Below are 21242 nucleotides of genomic sequence, written 5' to 3' on the forward strand. Positions count from 1 at the left end.
TTAGACCCCGACCCCGACAGCTTGTACTACTGTTTTACTAGGGGCACTCACAGTGGGCGCAATAAATAAGCAATCGTACGAGCTGTGCGACTGATGGATATAGTAGATGGACTGATGACCAATAAATGTCGGCTTGACTGGAGACTTATTTAACCAATTGATGGATTGCGGATTAATGGTGTTGATGATCCGTGGTTGAAGTTTTATGGCGAGAATAGAATTTTAATTTAATTTTGGTTCTGGTTCTGGCTGGGGTAATTTCTTTTTAGTGCTTTAGAATAACGCCCACTTGGAATAATGTTAAATTCAACATTGAATGTCCATCAACATAATTGGCTTTAAAATTTTAATGTGACGGTTTATTTGGACATTAAAATTTTATTTAACCTAATATTTTAATTACAGAAAAGAGTATTTTATGTCTTTGAACGCTTGATAGTAATTTATGCAAAAGTGGAAAAAAGAAACCCTTTCAATTGTTTATTATCCGTTTTTTTCTACTTGCCAAATTCTAACAGAACTTTTTCTATTACTTCAACAGATTTATATTTTATCAACAAGGCTATTAGTTAAATTTTTTAAAATCACTGTAAACAGAAAATTAAATAATATTTAATTTAAATAAAATCATATAACGATTTATTTTCATTCCTTAAGTTTTGCTTGATTGAGTACCCCTACCGCATTTGACCATTCGTTAGGCCATCAAGCAACGCCATCAATTAAGCGCTTGGCTGCGGTTTGCGCAACCCGCATCATTACGAGGGTCCACGCCCCCCTCCGCCCATTCGCCCCTCGACGTGCCACTCCCCCCGGCCCTTCAGCCCTGCAGGCCCTCAGCCACCTCGTCCCCTTGACTTATCAGTTGGCTGGCATCAAAGTGCTTCGATGTCGCCAGTGGCATTTCGATGTGATTGCGATGACGAGGCTCATGTAGCTGGCCATTGTTTCTGGATTTCTTCCTGGACTTTTGCACTCTTGGTACAAGATCTGCTGCTGCGATATCTGTCGGCAGTTGCAGTGGCAGTGGCAGTTGCAGTTGCTGTTGTAGTTGCTGTTGCACTAATGCTGCATTCGATTACTTCCGCCGTTCCATACCCCAGCCCACATTTTCCCTGATGCGTTGATGGACATGAAATTGCAATTTATTTTTCCCCAATTTCGGCGACAAGAGCCAAGAACCCAGGGGACATTTCTCCGGCTTGATTTGAATAAATGGAACGTCATTTGTTTCCGGGCTTCCCAGCGTCTGGTCTCGACGGCTTATCTTATCGGGTCCGTAATTAGTTAAGCTTTCTTTGTGTGTGGGCCCGGCAGCCCAGAGCAATTGAATGTGTCGTTCTCGGGCGGAAAATGCCGGTTGGTCCGGCATTCAGCCCTGAAAATCCCAGCACATAGCACACAAAACAATGGCAGCAGCAGTCCCAGCTGTAATATCAAAAAATTCAATTTATTCCATGATTTATTTGAATTTCATTTCATTTCGGTTTTTGGTTGATTGCATTGCGTCTTCGGTCCTCGGCTTCCGTTCTATGAAATTAAAACTTATCTCGGGCATTTCATCTGCGCCGGCAAGCAAAAATAAACACTAAGCTCTGGCCGACCGGCAATCCAATATCCTGGACTGGACACTATAAATCCACAATCCTCTTTGGACCCTTGCTCAGCCCATAGTTTTTCTACACTGCCCTTGCAATTGTCGCTTAAAATGCTTAACGGTGAATTATGCATACATAAATAGAAAACTTCAGGGGCCAGACACAATAGACAAATGCTTTATAAACAAATGGGAGGCGACATCACAGGATCTCGGTCCTGGCGTGCCGGTAAATTTATGCTCTCCGCAGGACGAGGTCCTTTTGCGTGAAACGCAATTTTACGAACTTAATAAATTCTCTATATCTTTTTTGCCCTGGCCCCGTTTTTGACAAGCCGCACAATTGGATTTATCTATGATATGAGCATGAGCCCTTCGTTGTTGTTGCTGGTCGTTCGTTGTGCAAATGGTCTCGTTTAATGGCCCTGGCAAACAACCCGAAAAAAAGAACGCAATTTCTCATTATTCTAACTAAACAGGTTGGTCGACGACCAGCGCACAGTGGGCCAAAGTCAATTTGCCGCTGATGGATTTATAGGCCACTTCAGCTTCGTCGCGGCTTAGGAACAAAGCACGCAAATTGAGTGAAGAGCCAGCGTTTAGCAAGAATGTCAGGATGGTGATGGGAATGGAGATGGGTATCTTATGATGAGCTCAAATTGGATTTGCAGCCAACAGCCGGCTGGAGTATTTGTCTTAAACACACTGAAATCCATCGGGGAATCAGCGATGGGGGCATAAATAAGGTTTGCTTCTCCAGCTGCCAGCAAAAGTGCAGCTTATGCATATTAAATTGTTATTCTGCATCTGTTTGCATTCCAATTGCTTCGAATGGCCACGTCTATATCTATATATAAAATACCATCAACTAGGTCAAGTCGTTGCCATCATTAGCATAGCGCAGAGATAGCTGGAAGCTGGGGCCTTGAACCATTTACAATCGATTGCCGACCACTGTGAACTCTGAGCATTTCATTCGCAGGCAAATAAACAATTTGCATTGCCAACTAAGCCCCCGACCATCGTTAAACCATCAAGAGCCTGTCCGTCCCTTATCATCAACCAGTTGAACAAATTGCTGACCAAAACCAACAGAATGATGGGATTCAGGGGGCAGGGGAAGGGGGCTTTATTGAGCTCTCGGTGCTCTATAATTACAAAGGCCACGCCCACTGTTTGCACAACACTTGCGGGCGTATCTGTATCTGTATCTCTAGTATCTGTGTGTCGGAATATAGGTGGGTACATATATATCCCCGGCATTGTTTGCTCGCATTTTGAAATCTGTCACTAGAAGCGATTCGCTGAAATTAACATTTTGTACACAGGTCCGCCTGGAGAGCCGGGAGTTCGAGGAGAAGCGGGACCCATCGGACCGGCAGGACCGCCCGGCGAGAAAGGACCGCGCGGCAAACGCGGCAAGCGGGTGAGTGTAATCAACATAACACAGAAAGCTCAAGAGCAAAAAATAACACAAAACACAGAACACAAAAAAAAAAAACCTGATTCCACTCGATTTTTAATTAGAAACTCAACGGCACAGGCCGTAAATTGAGTTCGAAAACAAGAAGTGTATTATCATGTAAATTACTTTTGTACAAATGCGTGGGCGTGTGCGTTAATTTTATGCTAATCTGTAAATACACTAGTGACGCCGCGGGTGTAAATATATATTATATACCTTCACATATAGAAGGGCAAACCCGAAAACTTGTCCTTCCGCATGGTTTCACCTGCATGTTTTGGCAGTCGGTGTAATGAGCATGTTTACACGGCTGCGGGAAGCGTGTTACTTAACTCATTACAGCAAAATGTGCGAGTCCTGAGATTTCGCTTACAGCTTTCGTGGAGCGCAACTTTGACAAGCTGCCAAGGGAGGTGAGAAAAAAAGTGTCCCAAAGTATCTGCCAGATACTTTTGGCAGCCCCATTCCAGAGAAACTATGTCTTTCGCCTCCTAATCTGATGCTTAAATTATGGCGCCTCCCCCGAAAAATACTTGTTCCATATCGGAGGCATTTATCTAGTATCTCGGCGTTATGGGTTCCCCCACCAGAGAATGTCAACAGTGCTAAGATACTTAACATTTTTATTGGCACTCCAAGTGTCGGCAGCTGTTGCCGCCCCTTTGACGTGTTGATGGATGCGCGATTCTTCGGGGCGATGCTGGAATTTTCATTTCATTTCCTTTTCTTTTTTTGCGCATATACATATGGATGTATATATATATGAATATGTGGCCAGCACGTGTTTGTGTGCGCTATGAAAAATGCATAAGCGCCGCCGGCGAAGCTGCTACGCCACGGATGAGCTTCCTCGGGACTGAACTTTTGGCCAGGGGTTCGTGTTTATGTATTATGCTGCTCAACCAGTGCGCAAATGTTTGCGCATTTTGCCCATTTTCACGTAGCCAAGAGGTTGGGGAACTAGGAAAAACATTCTGATTATTGTGCAGCAGCAAAGTCAAAGTCATGGCAGCCGCTGTTGCCACCGCTGTTGCTGTTTTTGTAATAACGCATAATGCCAAAAGAAAACGGGAGGCATTGGCCAATATACAAGACGACTTTCAATACGCCCAGCAGCGAAACAACAAACAGAAAACGCGGCGGCAACGTGCTGAACTTCTTTTATGAGTTGCCCATGGATTTTCTTGCCAGCCCAGCGAGGGCAGATTAAGCTCTTGATGTTCAGAAAAGTTAGAATATAATAGGATTGAAGAGTTATAAATATACTTAATGGGATTACGACGCGAATAATTGCATACATTTTGCTCACTTGAAAGAAGAAAATGTAACGTTGGATTGTACCGTACATTTATGAAGCTCAGAAGGATAACATTTGTTGAGCTTTAGGCCAATTAAAAAATAGATAAAAATCATCTTGAATTTTAAACACAATTTTAAATATTTACTCAGTAAGTAAGCCAATAAAGAGAATAAACTACAATGAAAATGTTCATCTCCTTAAAAGAATAAATCCAAAAGAATGCAACACAAAATATTGCCCAAGCACGTTTGCATTAAAACCAATTAAAGAGTTCTCAACTTTCATAATAATATTCAAAATCGACTCGAGCTGCAGGAGATACATTTTTGTGGCAAAGAAATTTGACATGCTTTTATGGCCAAAGAAAAGTGAATAGTTTTCCAGAAGAGAAAATAGTTTTAAAGCATTCCATAAAACTTTTCGATCTTTCCTTCCTGCTAGTCAGTTTCCATGAGCCGATTATGTGTACCCTGCACCCCTCGATGCCCCTGTCGGAATTCTCGAATCCAACCGAACTGCAGCAACGTGATGTCAAAACAAATGAAAGTCATAAGCAAACGGCTTCTGCCTCTGGGCCGACTTCTTCGGCAAACAAACAAAAGTTTTGGCAACAACAGATATAACTATATTCGCACTCATGCGCCGCACCGCAGGCAGTGCAAGGCATAAAAAATGATTTGCAACAATTGCCGTCATCTTCTGTGGAAACGTGACGCCTCCCGGGCAGCCAGTTGATTTTCCAATGCGGCATCGATTTCCCTCTTTGAAAAAAAGGAACCCCCAACGCGATGTCGCTTTTGCCTAGGTGGGAAAATAATAATGATATGATAATGATAATGACGTGCAGAGCTGCATTGATGGGAATTTTTTCCATGCCTCGAAATTAGCTCAACTTTGCCATAATTAGTTCGGCAAATCGTAAAAAATGCCCAGTCTATTTTCGAAAAATACATTTATCCGTTTCTCGCCAACGGCATCTGGCAATGGCTAAAACCATTTTCCCCAATTTCCTCCTCCTTTTTTTTGGGTTATTGCCTAGCCGTCGGCGTCATAAAAAAGGCATAACGCAATTGCTGGCATTATAAATTTGACATGTTATTTTCGTCGCCTCGTCAGAATAAAATGCTCATATAGATGGCCACATGCCAGGAGCGGCGTGTTGGGGAGGGGCTTGCTGATGAGGGGTTAGCATATGAAATGAATTTCGATGTGTGTAGCGAGGCGTGAGGCTGAGTTTCGCAAGGAACCGATGCTTTTGTGCCCTATATTCAGTGACATATCAATAAAATCTATGCACCGACTAAGCCCAGTGTCAAAAGCCAGCTAAGTCAGCTGTCAAAAATCATAAATTCCACAAGTCACAAACAAAATCTCTTCAAAAAGCATAATACCCATTGGCCGTAAGAGTATTCAAATCATTTTTTCCCGCAGCACAAACAAACACGAAATTTACGAGCGGGCATCATATTAAAAATTTAAATTAATTTCAAAACGGGTGTGTCGCATGGAATTTCCTATGTCATGGCTCGTTTTAGCAGTTGCAGATTTGCACTTTCCACATCTATATCCCGTTTTAATAAAGTTGAAACGATAAGTCACAAGGGGAGTTTCGGGATGATGTTGAATGTAGCATGGCTGACAGCAATCTCAGCCAGAAGAAACTGTTTGTGAAGCGTTTATGTCAAATTTATGCTAATGTATTTTACAATCGTTGCTCAGCCAGGGCCCCATGTCAAGTTTGTTGTCTTTTGGGCCCTTCACATCAGCATAAATTTACCTCCCTCGCCCAGTTTGCTTTGCTTATCAACAGGAGAAGTTTTGCCCTGCCGCCTGCGTCTAAGTAAATGGAGTCATAAAAATTGCGAAAGTCGCAAAAAACTTGTCAATTCGCTACACGTCACACGGTCTCCGCCCCTCCACCCCCAAAAAATAAGGAAAGGAAATGCGATCCCGGGAACTTTGAGAGCTCTCTCTAGCTTGACATACTTTCCTCGGCAAAATCAAAGACTTAAGGTTGCTTACAGGGAAATCCAAATGTGGCACGACCTTTCTGTATCCTGCACTCGCCTGTGTGTACCATCATACATATATCTTACTGTCTGCCACTCAAAGGGTTCATCGCTGTGGCTGCCACTTGGCCAATTCGTTGGCTCGGGTGTTGCCTAAACGACGCAATAAGCTTAGCACTTCCACCACCACGAACTCCGGATCCTGGGCTCATTGCCTGGATTTTCATTGCTTCAGCTTGAGTGGAGACGACTTCTCTTTCTCTTTTTTGCTTTTCCGATTTGCCGATTTGATAAGCGCCACGAAATGGGCAACAATGTGTCTGTGTTACGTCATTGTTCATTGAAAAATGCGCAGCATGCAAATCTCCCTTTGCCTCCTTTATGCGCAATTTTCCAATTTTCCTTGGCTGCGGCAATTATTTGCGGTCAGCGTCCATATATCTTGTATTGAATGCGAGATGGCCAGATTGTCCGGGCTGAAAAGCCGGCATAAAAAAGGAGGAAAACCGGTCAAGCATGGAACACGCCGCAGGACATGCGTGGGTACACGCACACATGTGTGTTGGGGGAGTTGGGGGTAATGTCCTGGCCCCCAGGGTGTGCGTAACTTTTATTTTATGGCCGCCGATGATGAGAGCGCTATGGGAGTCGCAAAAACGATTGAATAAAGAAATCCGGGCTCATGCACACTCACACACACAATCGCAGACCTGGCGACAATGCCCTCTGACCCCCAATCCCCACCCACTGAACCTAAAAACCCCCCACCAGTTAGTCAGTCTCATAGAAATTTATAGGCACGCGTGTTACATTGACGTGGGTTTGAGGTTGCCAACTCTGGAAACCCGAGAAGGGGGATGGAGGAATTGTAGGGTCAGGAAGTGGGGAATAAGGAATGAGATGCTCCCCCGCCTCCTCTGTGCATGCAAAAGTAGCAAAATTATACGAAACCAACGCGCTTTGGCAACCCAAAAACCAACAACCAACCGCACGAATGCCAACTGCTGCCATCTTGGCATTGATGTGGAACTGGAACTGTTGTCGTCGGATGGCAAAACGACGAAATCTTTAACAACGATTTCCCTAAATACTTCCGAATTTCATACATATTACAATATCACGGCAGCCGGAGCAACCGCAGCTACATTGTACATTCTTGGGGGCGAAACGAAATCACGCGAAATTTTTACAACGAGTCTTGACTTGCTTCCTTTTCTTGAGCTCCGAACAGTGGTTGTTAGTGAGGAAATTTAAGATAGATTTTTAAGACCACTCTCAAGGATTCAGAAATAAAAAAATTGGGAAATAGATTTTATTTAATAGGAGTTAGAGGGTGAAAATGTAAAAAATTAGTTTCATTTAGAAAAGACATGTGGAATTAATAATTAAAATCTTAACAATTATGTTACTTCATATTGTAAAATTTGGTATATCAAAGATTTTAAGAATTTGTTTCATAATCTAAGTACCTATGTACTCTATAAATCGATTTTTTATGAGGTCTGGCCTCTATCCGAAAAGCTTAATCGCTTCCGTATTTATAATTTTTATGATATTTTCCTAGATTATCTCGGAAGACCAAGTTGCGTAACAGAAACATTCTCAGATTGTTTATAGTTTCCGCCTTTATGGCCCGAATCGCCCCATTGTAATCGGTATCAATGCGAGGCGGAACATATTACGAATTTAATGCGCTCGCGTACTTGCGAAGAACTTTCCGGCCACCCTCGGATGTTTTGTAAACTTTTGCGGCAAACGCGCAACGCATTACACGCCATGAAGTGGCGGGATTTTGGGTGTACGGGTGTGCGGAATATATGGCTGTGTGTGTGTGTGTGTGCGTGGGTGTTTGAGCCGGAAACGGGCTGCAAAACTTTCACCTCAGGTGGTGGGCCAACGGGGCGGATGGTCGTTCAGTGCGCTTTTTTCCCGCTCCAGCTGGCTGTTGTTGTTATGGCCCGAGAAAAATATGAAATTTCAAAAGAGAAAACTGCCGGGGAAAATGAAAAATTGTGAAAAATATGCGCGCACGCAGGAGGGGGAGGGGTGGGCGGTCGAAGGGAACCAGCAGCGGCACATGCTGTACTTGAAGGCGAGTCTCCCGAGGTCTGGTCCTCCTCCTCCTCCAGAATCCTGGCCCTTCTCTATCTGGTTTGCACCCAACGACATCCGCAAAAGGTCGCGTCGAGATCAAAATGATTTTCAATTTAACGCGTTTACGTGCGGCCATTTGTCTGTTTTTCCTCCTCCGGTTTCCTGCCAGCTTTAAATGGAAAAACTTCCCCGGATGCATACTGAGAGAGAAATCCGTAGGACGTAGCGACGGACAATCAGATGGGGCAATTAATTTACAATTACAATTTGTACATTGACAACTAAAATGGGCAAAAAAAAATAAATGAAAAGAGAAAGGTGCGACCGAAAGTATGCAGTGAAAAAACGCCGTGTCAGTGGATGTGGAAAATTCATTTGCCTCGTCATTTGTGCGTTAAATTGAAAGGCGTTTGTGCAAATATTTTGAATATTTACGCATAATTTAAGAGGACCCTACGCCCACACACCCACTCATGTGACTGTGTTTGGATACTTTGAGAATTAAATTCAACCCGAGGCGCTCGCTCGCACAAATATTGATACATTCTAATGGATTTCCTAACACACACACACTTAGGGCCCCCAAAACCGATTGGTTTTTGGGCTGCCGAAAAGGCAGAGGCTGAAACAGTGTCTCCTTTTTTATCGTAGTTAGGCAGCTGCGCCAACAATCGTCCTTGCGAGGCCCACAAACATTTGCCCTTCGCATCTGTATCTGTATCTCTTATTTGTGTTATTTATCGTGGCTGCCTTTAAAAGCCTTTAAACCCCGGAATGCCTTTCTTCTGATCAGCAACCGGCCGTCGGGGAAAATGTGGCTGCGTAAGCCCTCAAAGTGTCCCTTAATTACAGCAGAAGGCAAACGTTAAGCACTCGGCTTTAATTCAAATCGCTTTAATTGCTCTACAAATGGCCAAGGCAGAACGGCATTCCGCATTAGGAACAATGTGCAAAAGTTGCTAACAAAGGTCCCAACTGAGGCACACACATACCAGGAGCACACCACCTGCTCAGGAGCCAGGATCCAGGATCCAGGAACTGGGAACTAGGAGCCACATGCAGATGAGCTCTCGGGGCAAAAAGAAAGCAAATGCCGAAGGGGGAAAAAGTTGAAATTGGGAAGTGCATTTGTGGTGAGGCAAGGACTTATGCTCAGCTTCTTCATCTTCTCCTCTGCTTGGTCTTCGGTCCTTTCGTTGTCTTTGCCGCCTCGTCCTTTTGTCTGTCGCCATTTGGCAGGACCAACCCAACAACTTGTGCATATGCCAAGCCACATCCACATCCTGTCCGTATAAGTGTGCGTTAAGCGCTTACATTGTTATGCCTTCTCGCTGATGCGGATCCTTATGCCGTTGTCCTTATGCCGCTTTTGCCGTTGCTGTTGTTGCCGGGTTTTAATAACTGTAAGTACGCCACTTCCTGTGACAGAAGAAAATGTAATTGTTGCACATGCCCGGGCATGCCGCAAGGAAATTACACTTCCACAGATACAAATACAGATACAGCTGGCGAAACAGAAACAGGATCAATTGCGTAATGCCAGGATAGAGGTGAACGAGTGTACGTAATGGATACTCGCAGGCCGTATGCCTGTGCACAATCAAAGGACTAAACGGATACATTCAATCAGATTTGCAGCAGTACTGCTCGGGGAGCACTTCCCTTTAATTCCACGCAGGACCCGGCTTTAATGCCCAACCGAGGACCACTTTATTCCCAACTCGATTTACCCCGAATGCAATTGAATATTCCAGCGAAACGTCGCGTGGAGTGTCTCTATTTGCTTGAGCCACATGTGTAAATGGTTTTCCCCATTTGCCTTTATTCTAGCCATTTTCCACGGCTCCTTAGCATTTTCCGCTGCACTCGCTGTTTTTTGTGCCCGAGTTTGCCTTTTATGTCGCTCAGCATTCGCCTAATAGAGGTTTTTGTTTGGGTGCATTGCGGTCTGAAAGCCCCTCGCCCTCAAAAACTTTCGGTAATTTCCCGTCAGCCGCAAAATGCACTGAAGAAAAATATAAATAAAATAAAGAGCAGGCTATCAACCTTAAAAAGCCAAATGCTTAATGTAGAAGAAAGAAGTTAAAGAATATAATCTTACTCTTAAGTGCCAGGGCATTTATTATCCAAGTGTTTTGCAGTAAAACCAATGATGCAAAGGCTATATTATTACTACTATTTCTATGATTTCTATGGAAATTCGTTCTTACTTTAGAAAACTTTATATTTATGTAACTAATATTTTTCCAGTATAATAAGGTTTATTTTACATTAAGCCTAAGTTCGATTTTAAGCATTGATTTTTATTGGCTTTTCCTTGAGCAGTGCACTGTGTCTATATATTTGTGTGTGCTCGCTAAAGCCCCATCGAAACTTTGGTCTTAATGTTTGTTGGGGTGGCCTGGTTGTCTGTGCCTTGGAAATTTGCCTCAAAGCGTGCACATTAAACCACCGAAAAAAACACGGGAAAAAAAAGAATTAATTGTCTTTTGCAATGCACTCACTCACTTAAACACACACATGCGCGCACACAATGGCAAGAGCCAAAGAGCACCCACACACTCGAAAAGCGGGGGGCACTGGCACTCACACACAGGCACTCGAAGCACGTAGAAAAGTCGCTGTCGCTGACTTGACTTTATTTTCGACTCCCATACACCCCGTATACCCCATATATATGTACCTCCTCCGGAGCTCCACGGAACACACGGTTCGGGTTTAAAGATTTTCTATGCAGCCATTGTCTCAACGGGGCTGAAAAGTGGGTGGTTGGGATGGTGCGATGGCATGGATGCTCCAACTTGCACTTAACACAATTTCGTGGCACACAAAAGACTTTCGCTGCGGCACAGCCACCAGAACACGCCGCACCAACCCGAAAAGCAACCCCCCTTTTACCACCCCCCCTCTCCTGTGGGCAAACTTTTTTTTCCCTTAGCTGCGAATTACGCGCCGCTTTTGTTTTCCCCATCAAAGCGTGTGGAACAAGCGCGTGCAACGCCTCGGGCGGTGCCACGTGGCATAAATTAATCTTCCCACTAAATTTGCCATCTTCTTCTCTCCCCTCCAACCCTTGCACACCCACTGGTAATTCGGCAGATATTCGGACCCGGAGGCACCAAGATAGACGAGGACTACGACGATCCGCCGGTCACACTGCTGCGAGGTCCTCCAGGACCGCCGGGCACCTCGGGCAAGGATGGACGCGACGGGCGGGATGGCAGCAAGGGAGAGCCGGGTGAGCCGGGAGAACCCGGTTCGTTGGGTCCACGTGGATTGGATGGCCTGCCCGGTGAGCCGGGCATCGAGGGACCACCTGGCCTGCCGGGCTATCAGGGTCCGCCGGGCGAGAAGGGCGATCGGGGCGATATTGGTCCGCCTGGATTGATGGGTCCTCCGGGGCTGCCAGGACCTCCCGGCTATCCTGGCGTCAAGGGAGACAAGGGCGATCGCGGTGATTCGGTGAGTATTTATTATTGATATAACTTAAATGGAAAATCGATCTAAAAATCTAACTCTAATTAAACCCCATCTCGAGCCTGAATAATCCTTAATTCCTTTTCAGTACCGCAAGATGCGTCGTCGTCAGGATGACGGGATGTCCGATGCTCCGCACATGCCCACCATCGAATATGTAAGCTATCTTTGATTCACCACCCCAGTGGATTAATCTCAACTGACGTGATTCCCTTGCAGTTATACGGCCCGCCAGGACCTCCGGGACCCATGGGTCCACCGGGACACACCGGCAGTCAGGGGGAACGCGGCATGGACGGACGCAAGGGGGATTCGGTAAGAGTCAATGCGACTAATATCTCTGGATAGCCAGCTCTAAATCTGTTTCAAATCTCCACGGCAGGGCGAGAAGGGCCACAAGGGAGACCAGGGACCCATGGGACTGCCGGTAAGTGGCTAAAATAGCCCAAAGTTTAGCCCGCGATAATAATGAATTATATAATTGCAGGGTCCGATGGGCATGAGAGGCGAGTCAGGACCTTCGGGACCCTCGGGAAAGGCTGGCATACCGGTAATTTGAATGGAAACCCTCATTGTTTTGGCTTTTAATTTTATACCTTCACCAAATTTGGGACTAATATTCCATCCCGCTTAGCTAGTCGTAACCCTCCCGGCTTTCGTTCTTGTGGATCTCGTTACTAAAAATACTGTTGACTAACCGAATTGTGTGTTCTCATCTCTCTTTCTTCTCTCCTTGAAACAGGTGTGGGGCGACTACTAATACTAGTTAAAAGGCAGTCTCTTTTAAATAATAACCAGCACACATTGCGCCAAAAGTCTAAATGAAATGCGACTTGAAATAGAACCATTTATAACCCACACACCCACTCAAAACACACACTCACTCACACACTCGAACAGAAAGCCCCCAAAGAAAATGCATACATATGAATTTCAAATTACGAAGATGGGAAATCCAATTTAATCAAAGCAAAACAATGTTCAAAGTTACGAAGCCGCTCAACGCTTGTCAAATGTGCTCAGCTATCGTCTATATATAAAATACTATATATATAAATGTGTATAAGACAGGCGTACTACATATATGTATATCAAATTGTACAAACACGCACCCATGTACAGAAAACAGAAATCAAACTCAAAATAGCAGCATGTCAGTGTGCCGAGTAAGCAAATCAATTAATTGCACAAGGCAAAGAACCGAGCAAACCGAACCGAACCCCTCCACTCCAACCGCATGAGAAAAAATTAATATTCATATCATTTAAAATGCCCCAAGAGTCAAATAAGTATTTATGTATACAATCAAGTAGCGCAAACAAACGTGTGTCTACAGACGCGTATTTACAAACATCAATCAATCGAATCAACTAACACACTTTGAACACCCATCCACACTCACTCACTCATCCAACCAACTAACAAATATATGCAATGCAAATATTTTAATTGCATTTCATTCGTCGCCGCTCTGTGCGAAGCAATTGCAGCAGGAGCAGAAAAGCCGCTTGAAAATGCATAAATCATACGCACCGTGGTACGTGAAAAGAGCGATTGGGATTTCCCATCGCTTTCAAGTGTTTCCCCGAGTGCGAAGCTACTAATTGCTGGATTATGACGAAGCCAAAGTCACAATCATCATCGGCAATTGGCCATAAGTGACTTAATTACTTGCGTAATCAGATTATTCTTAGCAATTGAACCGGCAGAGTCTTCGACATTCGTGCTGCCTAAGTTTCTGCTCCTGCTCCTGCTGCATCCTGCATTGTTTTAGGTGCCGTCCATAGGCTTTGTCTGAATATCCGAATAGTACTCATTCATTCAAAGCATTATTGCCAAAGCTTCAATGTGAAACAAGAAGGCTAAGAGCAGAAATCCACTAAATGTGTGTGTTTAAATAAGGAATTGTGCTAATTAAAGGTGGCCACACAAAAGAATTGTAAGATACTTTCATCCAGATCTCTCTCTCTCGATGTCTACAAGTAAAATATATTGTTTAGTAACATACACACAATCCCTACTTAAGAGATCTAAGGCAATGTACTCGTATATCCAAAACAAAGAGCTATCCAACCCAATTGTGCATATTTTTCAGTGTTAATAAATACTTCAATTCAATAGTTAGGCTAAAGTTGAATTCTGTAGTCGAAAAATCAATGCTTTCCAAATTAAATCAAGGAATCAGCTGCGAAAAGCTGCGAACCTGGAGTATCCTCTCCTGAAATGCGAAATATCAACAATAAATACATAATCTTACCACGAGTATGTATCCTATTGGTTTCATGGACATCTCAAACAAAGTAACGCAAACAATTCTATTTATACAAGAACAAAAATGAAAGCATAAATTAACATTTACGAGTATCTGCAGCATTTTCAATTTCAACGCTCCAACTAGGCAAAGGACGAATAAAACGGCCTGAAAATCAAACATAATCAATGCAAATGAAATAATGCCATGGAAATATGATAATAAAAGTATATACATACATGCATGCCTACTGCCATTTGACAGCCTCAGCCCAGCATAATTTTCGCATCGCAAACAAGACCCAAAAAAATTGAATGGGAATTATTGAATATGCAAATGGGGAATGGAAATGTTTGCAGCTTTAAAGTTTACTCGAATGGCAAGCGGCAGTCGGCAAACGGCATCGAAAATCAGAAAGAATATGTCAATTTGTTTTCAATTAGATGTGTCTCGTTGTTGTAATAATCCCCAAATGGAAAACAGAATACACAGGCAATTTGCATGTCAATTTTCATTTAATCCACTAAATGTCAAACAAACCCCAATGTGTACATAAGCGGTAACGGCAAAGAACGGAACTTAATCGTAATTAATTATTAATTTTTCTAGCTCTTTTCCCCTCTCTCTCTAACGTGTTTACTTGCATCTCGCTCTATAGCTCTTTAGATTTATGAATACTTACTCCGTACCCCTAGCATTCTTCACCTACTAACTACGAACTCAACTTTCTCGATCCATAGGCTAGAATAATGAATTGTGTTTTTCGCGATTTAAACCTAACATTAACCTAATAAATAACTATATTTGAGGAGACGTAAAAACAGGTTAAACCCCCAATAAGCCGCTAACAATAATTGTAAGTGTAAATTTGTTAATTACCCAATAAACGAGAAGATGTTTGCAAACGAAAAAAAAGAATATACAAATAAATATATATATATATATTTACGTGTATTTATGTCTATATACATGCATATACCGAATGTCGATGTGCGAGTGCATTATGCCATCACAAAAACACGAAATACAATATTTTTATCCGTGCTGCTGCATTTCAAATGTATGATTCGAATGAAATAAAAACGAATGTGAATTCTGGTAATTATTTGCCGTAGCATGTGCAAATTGAGGTGGCAAAAATACAAGAAAAAACACATTCAATTGAATGCCCGAAATGTAAAATGGCTAAATGAAACTAACATAATTTTCGAATTAATTATGCATTTCCAATAAAGTGATGGTTTTTTACTAAAACAAACAGCGGTCCGCAGGACACTTAATACTTTAATTGCGAGGCAGGTTTTCCATTTCCCGCCGCTCTGCTAACCACACGCTTTTCCCATTTTCTTGTTTCTCTTCCATTTGCTGCAGGGTCCTCCGGGCTTGGATGGCATGAAGGTATTTTCCCCGAAAACAGCCAGTGATGTGAAAACAATATGGTAATAACCGATCTGTTTTCTGTTTTCCATGTTCGCAGGGCGCCCAGGGCGAGACGGGTCACAAGGGGGAGCGCGGAGATCCTGGCCTGCCGGTAAGCATTAGCAGCAGCTCCCAAAAGCATCTGCCCCTCGGGGCATTTTCCTAGAAAATGTTCTTCTACTCCGTGTGGTTGCTAATTTAAAAATAATTCGTGTCTTCTCTTTCTCCTTTTTATTGTTTTTACCTCTGTTTGCATGCGTATCTCTCTCTTTCTTGGCGTCGTTCACTACCTATATGCACATCTCTCAAACACCCAACCTCTGTCCCCCTGACAACCACCCCACCACCACATTCACCCCACAAACACTCGAACACACACCTGCGGATAATCGAAACAAAAGGGCACGGATGGCATTCCCGGGCAGGAGGGGCCACGCGGGGAGCAGGGCTCCAGAGGGGATGCCGGACCGCCCGGCAAGCGGGGACGCAAAGGAGATCGCGGCGACAAGGGTGAGCAGGGTGTGCCCGGACTGGACGCCCCCTGCCCCCTCGGCGCCGACGGGCTGCCGCTGCCCGGCTGCGGATGGCGGCCGCCAAAGGTTAGCATGCGTTATTCGTTATCGACTAAAGCCACCCTCTATCCCCATTACCCATACCCCCCACACACAGAAAACAATTATGGTTTCATCTAAAGGAAGTTCTTTTGAATTGAGTTTATTACTCTAATTTGCAGTACTTATTTTCTTATCATATCTAAAAAACTTTAATATTTTATTTGTATACCCCAACTGGAATCTTTCAATTTCGTTAAGAGAAACTTTTTAGTTTTTATCTTTACGCTATAAGAATAATTCTGTTAATATGATTTCTGGAAAGCCACTATTTCCTTTTTAAGGATACTTTCCAGAACTTTTAAAAAAAACTTCATAATTTATAATTCAACTTGATCAATCTCTAAACATTTCAATACTTTTTTTATTGACAGCCTTGTTATGTAATGTTTTTTAAAGGAAAATTAAAGTTTTTCTTCTCAAAATAATAAAAACTCAGATCTAAATGAACCTTTAATTAATGATAAACCTGATTTTTTTCTGTGCATTCCCAATTGGCTGTCGGAAAGTTGATCGTTGTAACTTTGAATGCGCCACTCGTGGCCTCCATCTACTTGGTAGTATCTTGTTGTTGTCCAAGTTGGTTAACTAACTTTTGCTTTCGCACACACTCACACACACACACACGCTTAAACTAACACTAACACACTGGGAAACGCACTGGCACACCCGCCAATTCACAAAAACACACATACACGAACACGAACACCTAACACAGGAGCCAATCATCTCGACGCCCGTGCACAAGGATTATTTGCCCGATGTAACGCAGCCGGAAAGCAACGCCAGCGATTACGAGCAGGAGGAGGAGGAGGAGGACGAGCAGGCGGAGGATAATGAAAACGAATATGATGAATATCAGGATAATTTGCATAACAATGAGTGAAAAGGAAGCAGTCAGCCAGCCCAGCGAAATGGCAAATGGCAAACACAGGCGCATAAAGGCGAACCGACCCTAAGAACCAACCTCCTTCCTACCTCCCACCACCACCAGCACCACCATCACCACCACCCACCAGCAAGGACACCTACACAGGCTACACGCACACAGACGCAGACGACTAGTTAAGCATTTCCGATTTCCGCTGCGAATCCTGGCTCTGTTTCGCTCTGTTGACATTTGCAATTAGCGCTAACAAATGCCAAGTGGCTGCTGCTCCTAACGGTTCTGCAAAGTAGATGCTATTAGCATACTCTATCTCTGTCTTTAACCCTGCTCCTCACTCTCTCTGTCTCTCTCTCGCACTCGCACTTACGCACACAAACACAATTATCCTTTGGCTAACACACACACACACTGGCTTAGCTTGGTGACGGGTCCTGGCGCTCCACATCTCTCGCAGCTTCTCTTGAACTCTCTCATCCAACTCCGGCCGTTTCCGGCTGAACTTCTGTCTCGCCCCTCGCAGGAAAACTGGCAGGCCTGGCTCAAGGACGAGCTTAATGCACTGCAGCATCCGCGCTCAAAAAACTAATTGCCAACGCCACCGCCCCCTCGACGGCTGCAGCGAAGGCGTGGCCCCGCAATATCCAGACGAATCTAAGCGCTTTGGTTTTAATTTTAGTAACTTGTTATTGTTAAATGTAGACATCGGACAGAGCTATAGCTACTACATCCATCGCATAGAAAACATCCTATCATAAACACTGTATAATCTGAATCTGCATCTGTGCCAAATTGCTCCAGGTTGCCTAGGACAACGCAGCCTTTAATTATAGTTATACTTTACCTACTATTATATAAATTGTATCTACTGCAGCTACTTCTACAGCTATTTCAAATACCTTAAGCAACCAAGGAACCCAGCTATTTTTTACAAGAAGACCCTATTTAAAAACAAAACTTAAAAAATAAAAGTCAACAAAATATAAGAACAGTGTGTTATTAATTCAGTTTTATTGGGATAGTTTATGATGGTAATATTTTATCAGATTTTAAATTAAAAAGCTACGATCACATTTTTAAATCGTCCGCACATCAAAGTAATCGGAGAAAACAAGCTCCCTCTTTAATTTGTGATTAACGTCAGTTAAGCCTATATAAACCAACGGGCAAGACCTTTAGATAAGTTTCTAAAATCAGTTGAACACAAAATTTTGTTATATATTTTTAACGACGTATATATTTAATTCTCTGAAGTTTGTTTATTTTTATAATTTTATTTTTAAATTAACGTTCTCAGCAGTTTCTGGCCAAGTTTCTTGTTTAAAATTGTTTAATTTTAATTCAACTACTTACTAAAACTGAAACAAACCCATGTTGAAAATACCGAAACCACAGTTCCGGAATTATTACATTGAGGATGGTGTGGCGTACACCGAGGATCGCAAGGTTGTGCGACGGGTGAAAATCTGTGCAGCCTTTCCTTTCGAAAGGAAGGCTCTTTTAAAACATTTATCGAGATTTGGAACCATAGATGAGCTCCGATGGTGTGCCGATAAGCAGGAGGGATGGGTGCTGTTTAAAGAGCCCACGGAAGCGGCGAAGGCTTTGTATTCTCCCAAGCACACTTTAAATGGCCATACTTTTGTTTTGCGCGCATCTAGCACCTGGGATCAACCGCCGGAGCAGGAGGAGCAAGGGACTCTGAGTGCCTATGATTTACCCATTGTCGACGACGTTTGGTGCAAGGTGCTTAACTACCTGCCCCTGGATACCCGTCTTAACTTTGCCGCCAGTTGCCAACGATTCCAGGCGATCTACGAACTGGAATCTAAACGAATAAATCATGTCCTTAATATGAAGGATGTCTGCAAGCTGACGAACTGGGGGATCAGGCGAATGATGCGACTTTCAGGAGAACATATTCATCGTTTGGAGGGTGGACCGCTGCATCCGCGTTGGCCTCTGTTGAAGCAGTTTGTACAACTTTTGGGTGTGAGCTGTCCGAATCTAACAGAACTTCATTTCCACCGGATTCCGCTGAGTCCGGAGAACATGGCTCTTCTATTCCATAGAAGCAATGGTTCGGTAAAGATTACCAATCTCTCACTGCGCCGTTGTGACCTTACAGATTGTCATCTACTTCTCTTGCAACCACTTACTGAGCTGACGACACTGAGTCTTGAAGAAAACCCTGGAATTCGAGGTGACACCTTGGAAGATTTACCAGTTTCTTTGGAGGTTCTAAGAATTTCAGGCTGCGAGTACTTGGAGTCTACCTGTCTTCGTAAGCTGGCCGCTCTGCCGCTTCTTCGCGAGCTCCGCTGCAGTGAGATTTACTTGCGGAATTTTAACAGGGATTGGATGGATGAGGATGAGGCGGCTGCGTGGCCCTTAGACGAGCATGTATATCGGGAGTTGGTGCGGAGCTGTCCAAATCTGGAGGTCCTCGAGGTGTCGGTATGCCCATATATGGACGAGAATCAGTTAGGCGGTCTGTCCCAGTTGCGCACCTTGGTCCTTCGTGCCGTAGCCTTGGAGCCGCAACCTTACCAGGTGGACAACTCATTGCTTCTGGCCCTCGTGGAGGTGGATTCGCTGCGCCATCTAGAGTTCCAGCAGGCTGCACCTGGTTTTGTGGATGCTGCCGGTCTGAAGATCATTTCCCAGCTGAAGGAACTACGAACTTTAATTTTACGAAATCAGAACTTTAAGGCTAATGAACTGAGGGAACTGCGTAAACTAAACGCCTTGGAGTTTCTTGACCTGAGTGATTCGCCCCATCTGTCCAACGAGATCGTTGCAGAGTTGGCCAAGACGCTGGGCAAGCTGCGTCGCTTGAAAGTCAAGCGATGTCCTCTTATCTCTCGGCGGCTGACAGAGATCCTCAAGGAATATCACATGCTTCAAGTAGACGTTTAAGGTCCAACTTCCATGGTTACTTGTTTTTTATTTTTGCTATTTATTTGATTAAATTATATTTGTGTGGTCTTTGTCCCATCGTAAATAAAAAAACTGGAAAAAAAATAGTCAACAAAAAATTGAATAAAAATTGGAAAAGAAAAACTCACTTTTCTCAACGAAATATCAGTATTTTGGCCAAAAGATAGGAATTAGTTGCACAAATATGGAATTCTATATATCGTTGAACTCGTAGTGAAATTCCCAATCATTTGGCGTTCAAACCTGGAAATATAATATTTTTCCATTTTTTTGCAAAAAATTGTGATGTTACCCCTTATAAAAAAAGCAAAAATTGATAGCAAAATTAATTTTTTTAAATTAGGCACAAAGTAATGAAGATTAATTTAATGGGTTTTAAATCAGGCACAAAGTAATGAAGATTAATTTAATGGGTTGTTGGCAGTTCAAAACGGCACTTCTTTTAGATTTGGGCCATTTTTTGGCTAATTTACAGCAATAAAACGCCAAAACAATGCTATTTTACCAAGAATTGAAGTTGGCAGCTTTTATTATAATTATAATATCTCCAACACAGAATAAAATGTAAAAAAATAGAAGTAAATTCAATATCAAGGAGGTTTGCAGTTTACTAAGATTGATTAGTAATTAATTATTACTACTTTAAAAGCTTGAAGTTCTTAACGTACTTATGAACAGAGTCTTTAATATATGGTTTCAGGGCGATACAGGTCGGAATATTCTCAGGTTGTTCGATCCACAATTTGTGCTTAATTTCGTTCTCTTTTAACTTTTCACTGAGCTTGACTAGAGCTGCCTCATCTTTGGCCTGCCAATAAAGAAAGTAGTTTATTAAAAATATTTTTTTCATACATTAGACTAGCATAAAATTTAAAAACCCATATTTTCATACCTCAAGCACCACTTTATGCATATTGTCCAGATCTTTTAAATAGGCCACGGTGTCTGCATCCTCTGAATTTAAGTGTAAAACGGCCGCTGTGGCGTGGCAAGTTTGAGCAATCACCGCCCCCAAGGGCCAACTAAGTACGGAACGCAAATCACTGCGGACAATAATATACTGCACAATATTGCTCATGTTGTTAAAAAATATTAAAAATTGTTCCTAACAATTTTTTAAATGCCGGTAAAGAAGAAGAGAAACAGCTGTTTTTGCCTTGCCATATGTCTTAGGCTCAAAGAGATGCCACAAA

General features: G+C 43.1%; 3 protein-coding genes across 4 annotated transcripts in view; 2 read left to right on the plus strand and 1 right to left on the minus strand.

Annotated features, from left to right (window-relative positions):
• Positions 1 to 18098, plus strand: part of LOC108062353 (collagen alpha chain CG42342) — a 74195-nt gene extending 56097 nt beyond the window's left edge. The window contains exons 9-18 of one of the 2 annotated variants that reach the window (XM_017148981.3): positions 2926 to 3023; positions 11565 to 11927; positions 12031 to 12099; positions 12162 to 12257; positions 12325 to 12369; positions 12430 to 12492; positions 15565 to 15591; positions 15671 to 15724; positions 16014 to 16211; positions 16942 to 18098. In XM_017148981.3, coding sequence (XP_017004470.2) covers positions 2926 to 3023; positions 11565 to 11927; positions 12031 to 12099; positions 12162 to 12257; positions 12325 to 12369; positions 12430 to 12492; positions 15565 to 15591; positions 15671 to 15724; positions 16014 to 16211; positions 16942 to 17109 — 1181 coding nt within the window. In that variant the 3' untranslated portion in view covers positions 17110 to 18098. The remainder of the gene's footprint in view (positions 1 to 2925; positions 3024 to 11564; positions 11928 to 12030; positions 12100 to 12161; positions 12258 to 12324; positions 12370 to 12429; positions 12493 to 15564; positions 15592 to 15670; positions 15725 to 16013; positions 16212 to 16941) is intronic. The other variant, XM_017148977.3, reaches the window with a different exon arrangement.
• A 373-nt stretch (positions 18099 to 18471) lies between these two features.
• Positions 18472 to 20132, plus strand: LOC108062359 (uncharacterized). The gene has a single exon (XM_017148997.3). The coding sequence runs from the start codon at positions 18481 to 18483 to the stop codon at positions 20026 to 20028; it is 1548 nt and encodes a 515-aa protein (XP_017004486.2). The 5' UTR covers positions 18472 to 18480; the 3' UTR covers positions 20029 to 20132.
• A 518-nt stretch (positions 20133 to 20650) lies between these two features.
• On the minus strand, positions 20651 to 21200 carry LOC108062369 (putative peptidyl-tRNA hydrolase PTRHD1). Its single transcript, XM_017149006.3, has 2 exons — positions 20942 to 21200; positions 20651 to 20857 (listed from the first exon to the last, which is right to left on the minus strand). The coding sequence occupies exons 1-2, from the start codon at positions 21125 to 21127 to the stop codon at positions 20687 to 20689; spliced, it is 357 nt and encodes a 118-aa protein (XP_017004495.2). The 5' UTR covers positions 21128 to 21200; the 3' UTR covers positions 20651 to 20686.
• Positions 21201 to 21242: the final 42 nt, after the last annotated feature.

Source organism: Drosophila takahashii, chromosome 3R (assembly GCF_030179915.1).
Source record: "Drosophila takahashii strain IR98-3 E-12201 chromosome 3R, DtakHiC1v2, whole genome shotgun sequence".
Lineage (NCBI taxonomy): Eukaryota > Metazoa > Arthropoda > Insecta > Diptera > Drosophilidae > Drosophila > Drosophila takahashii.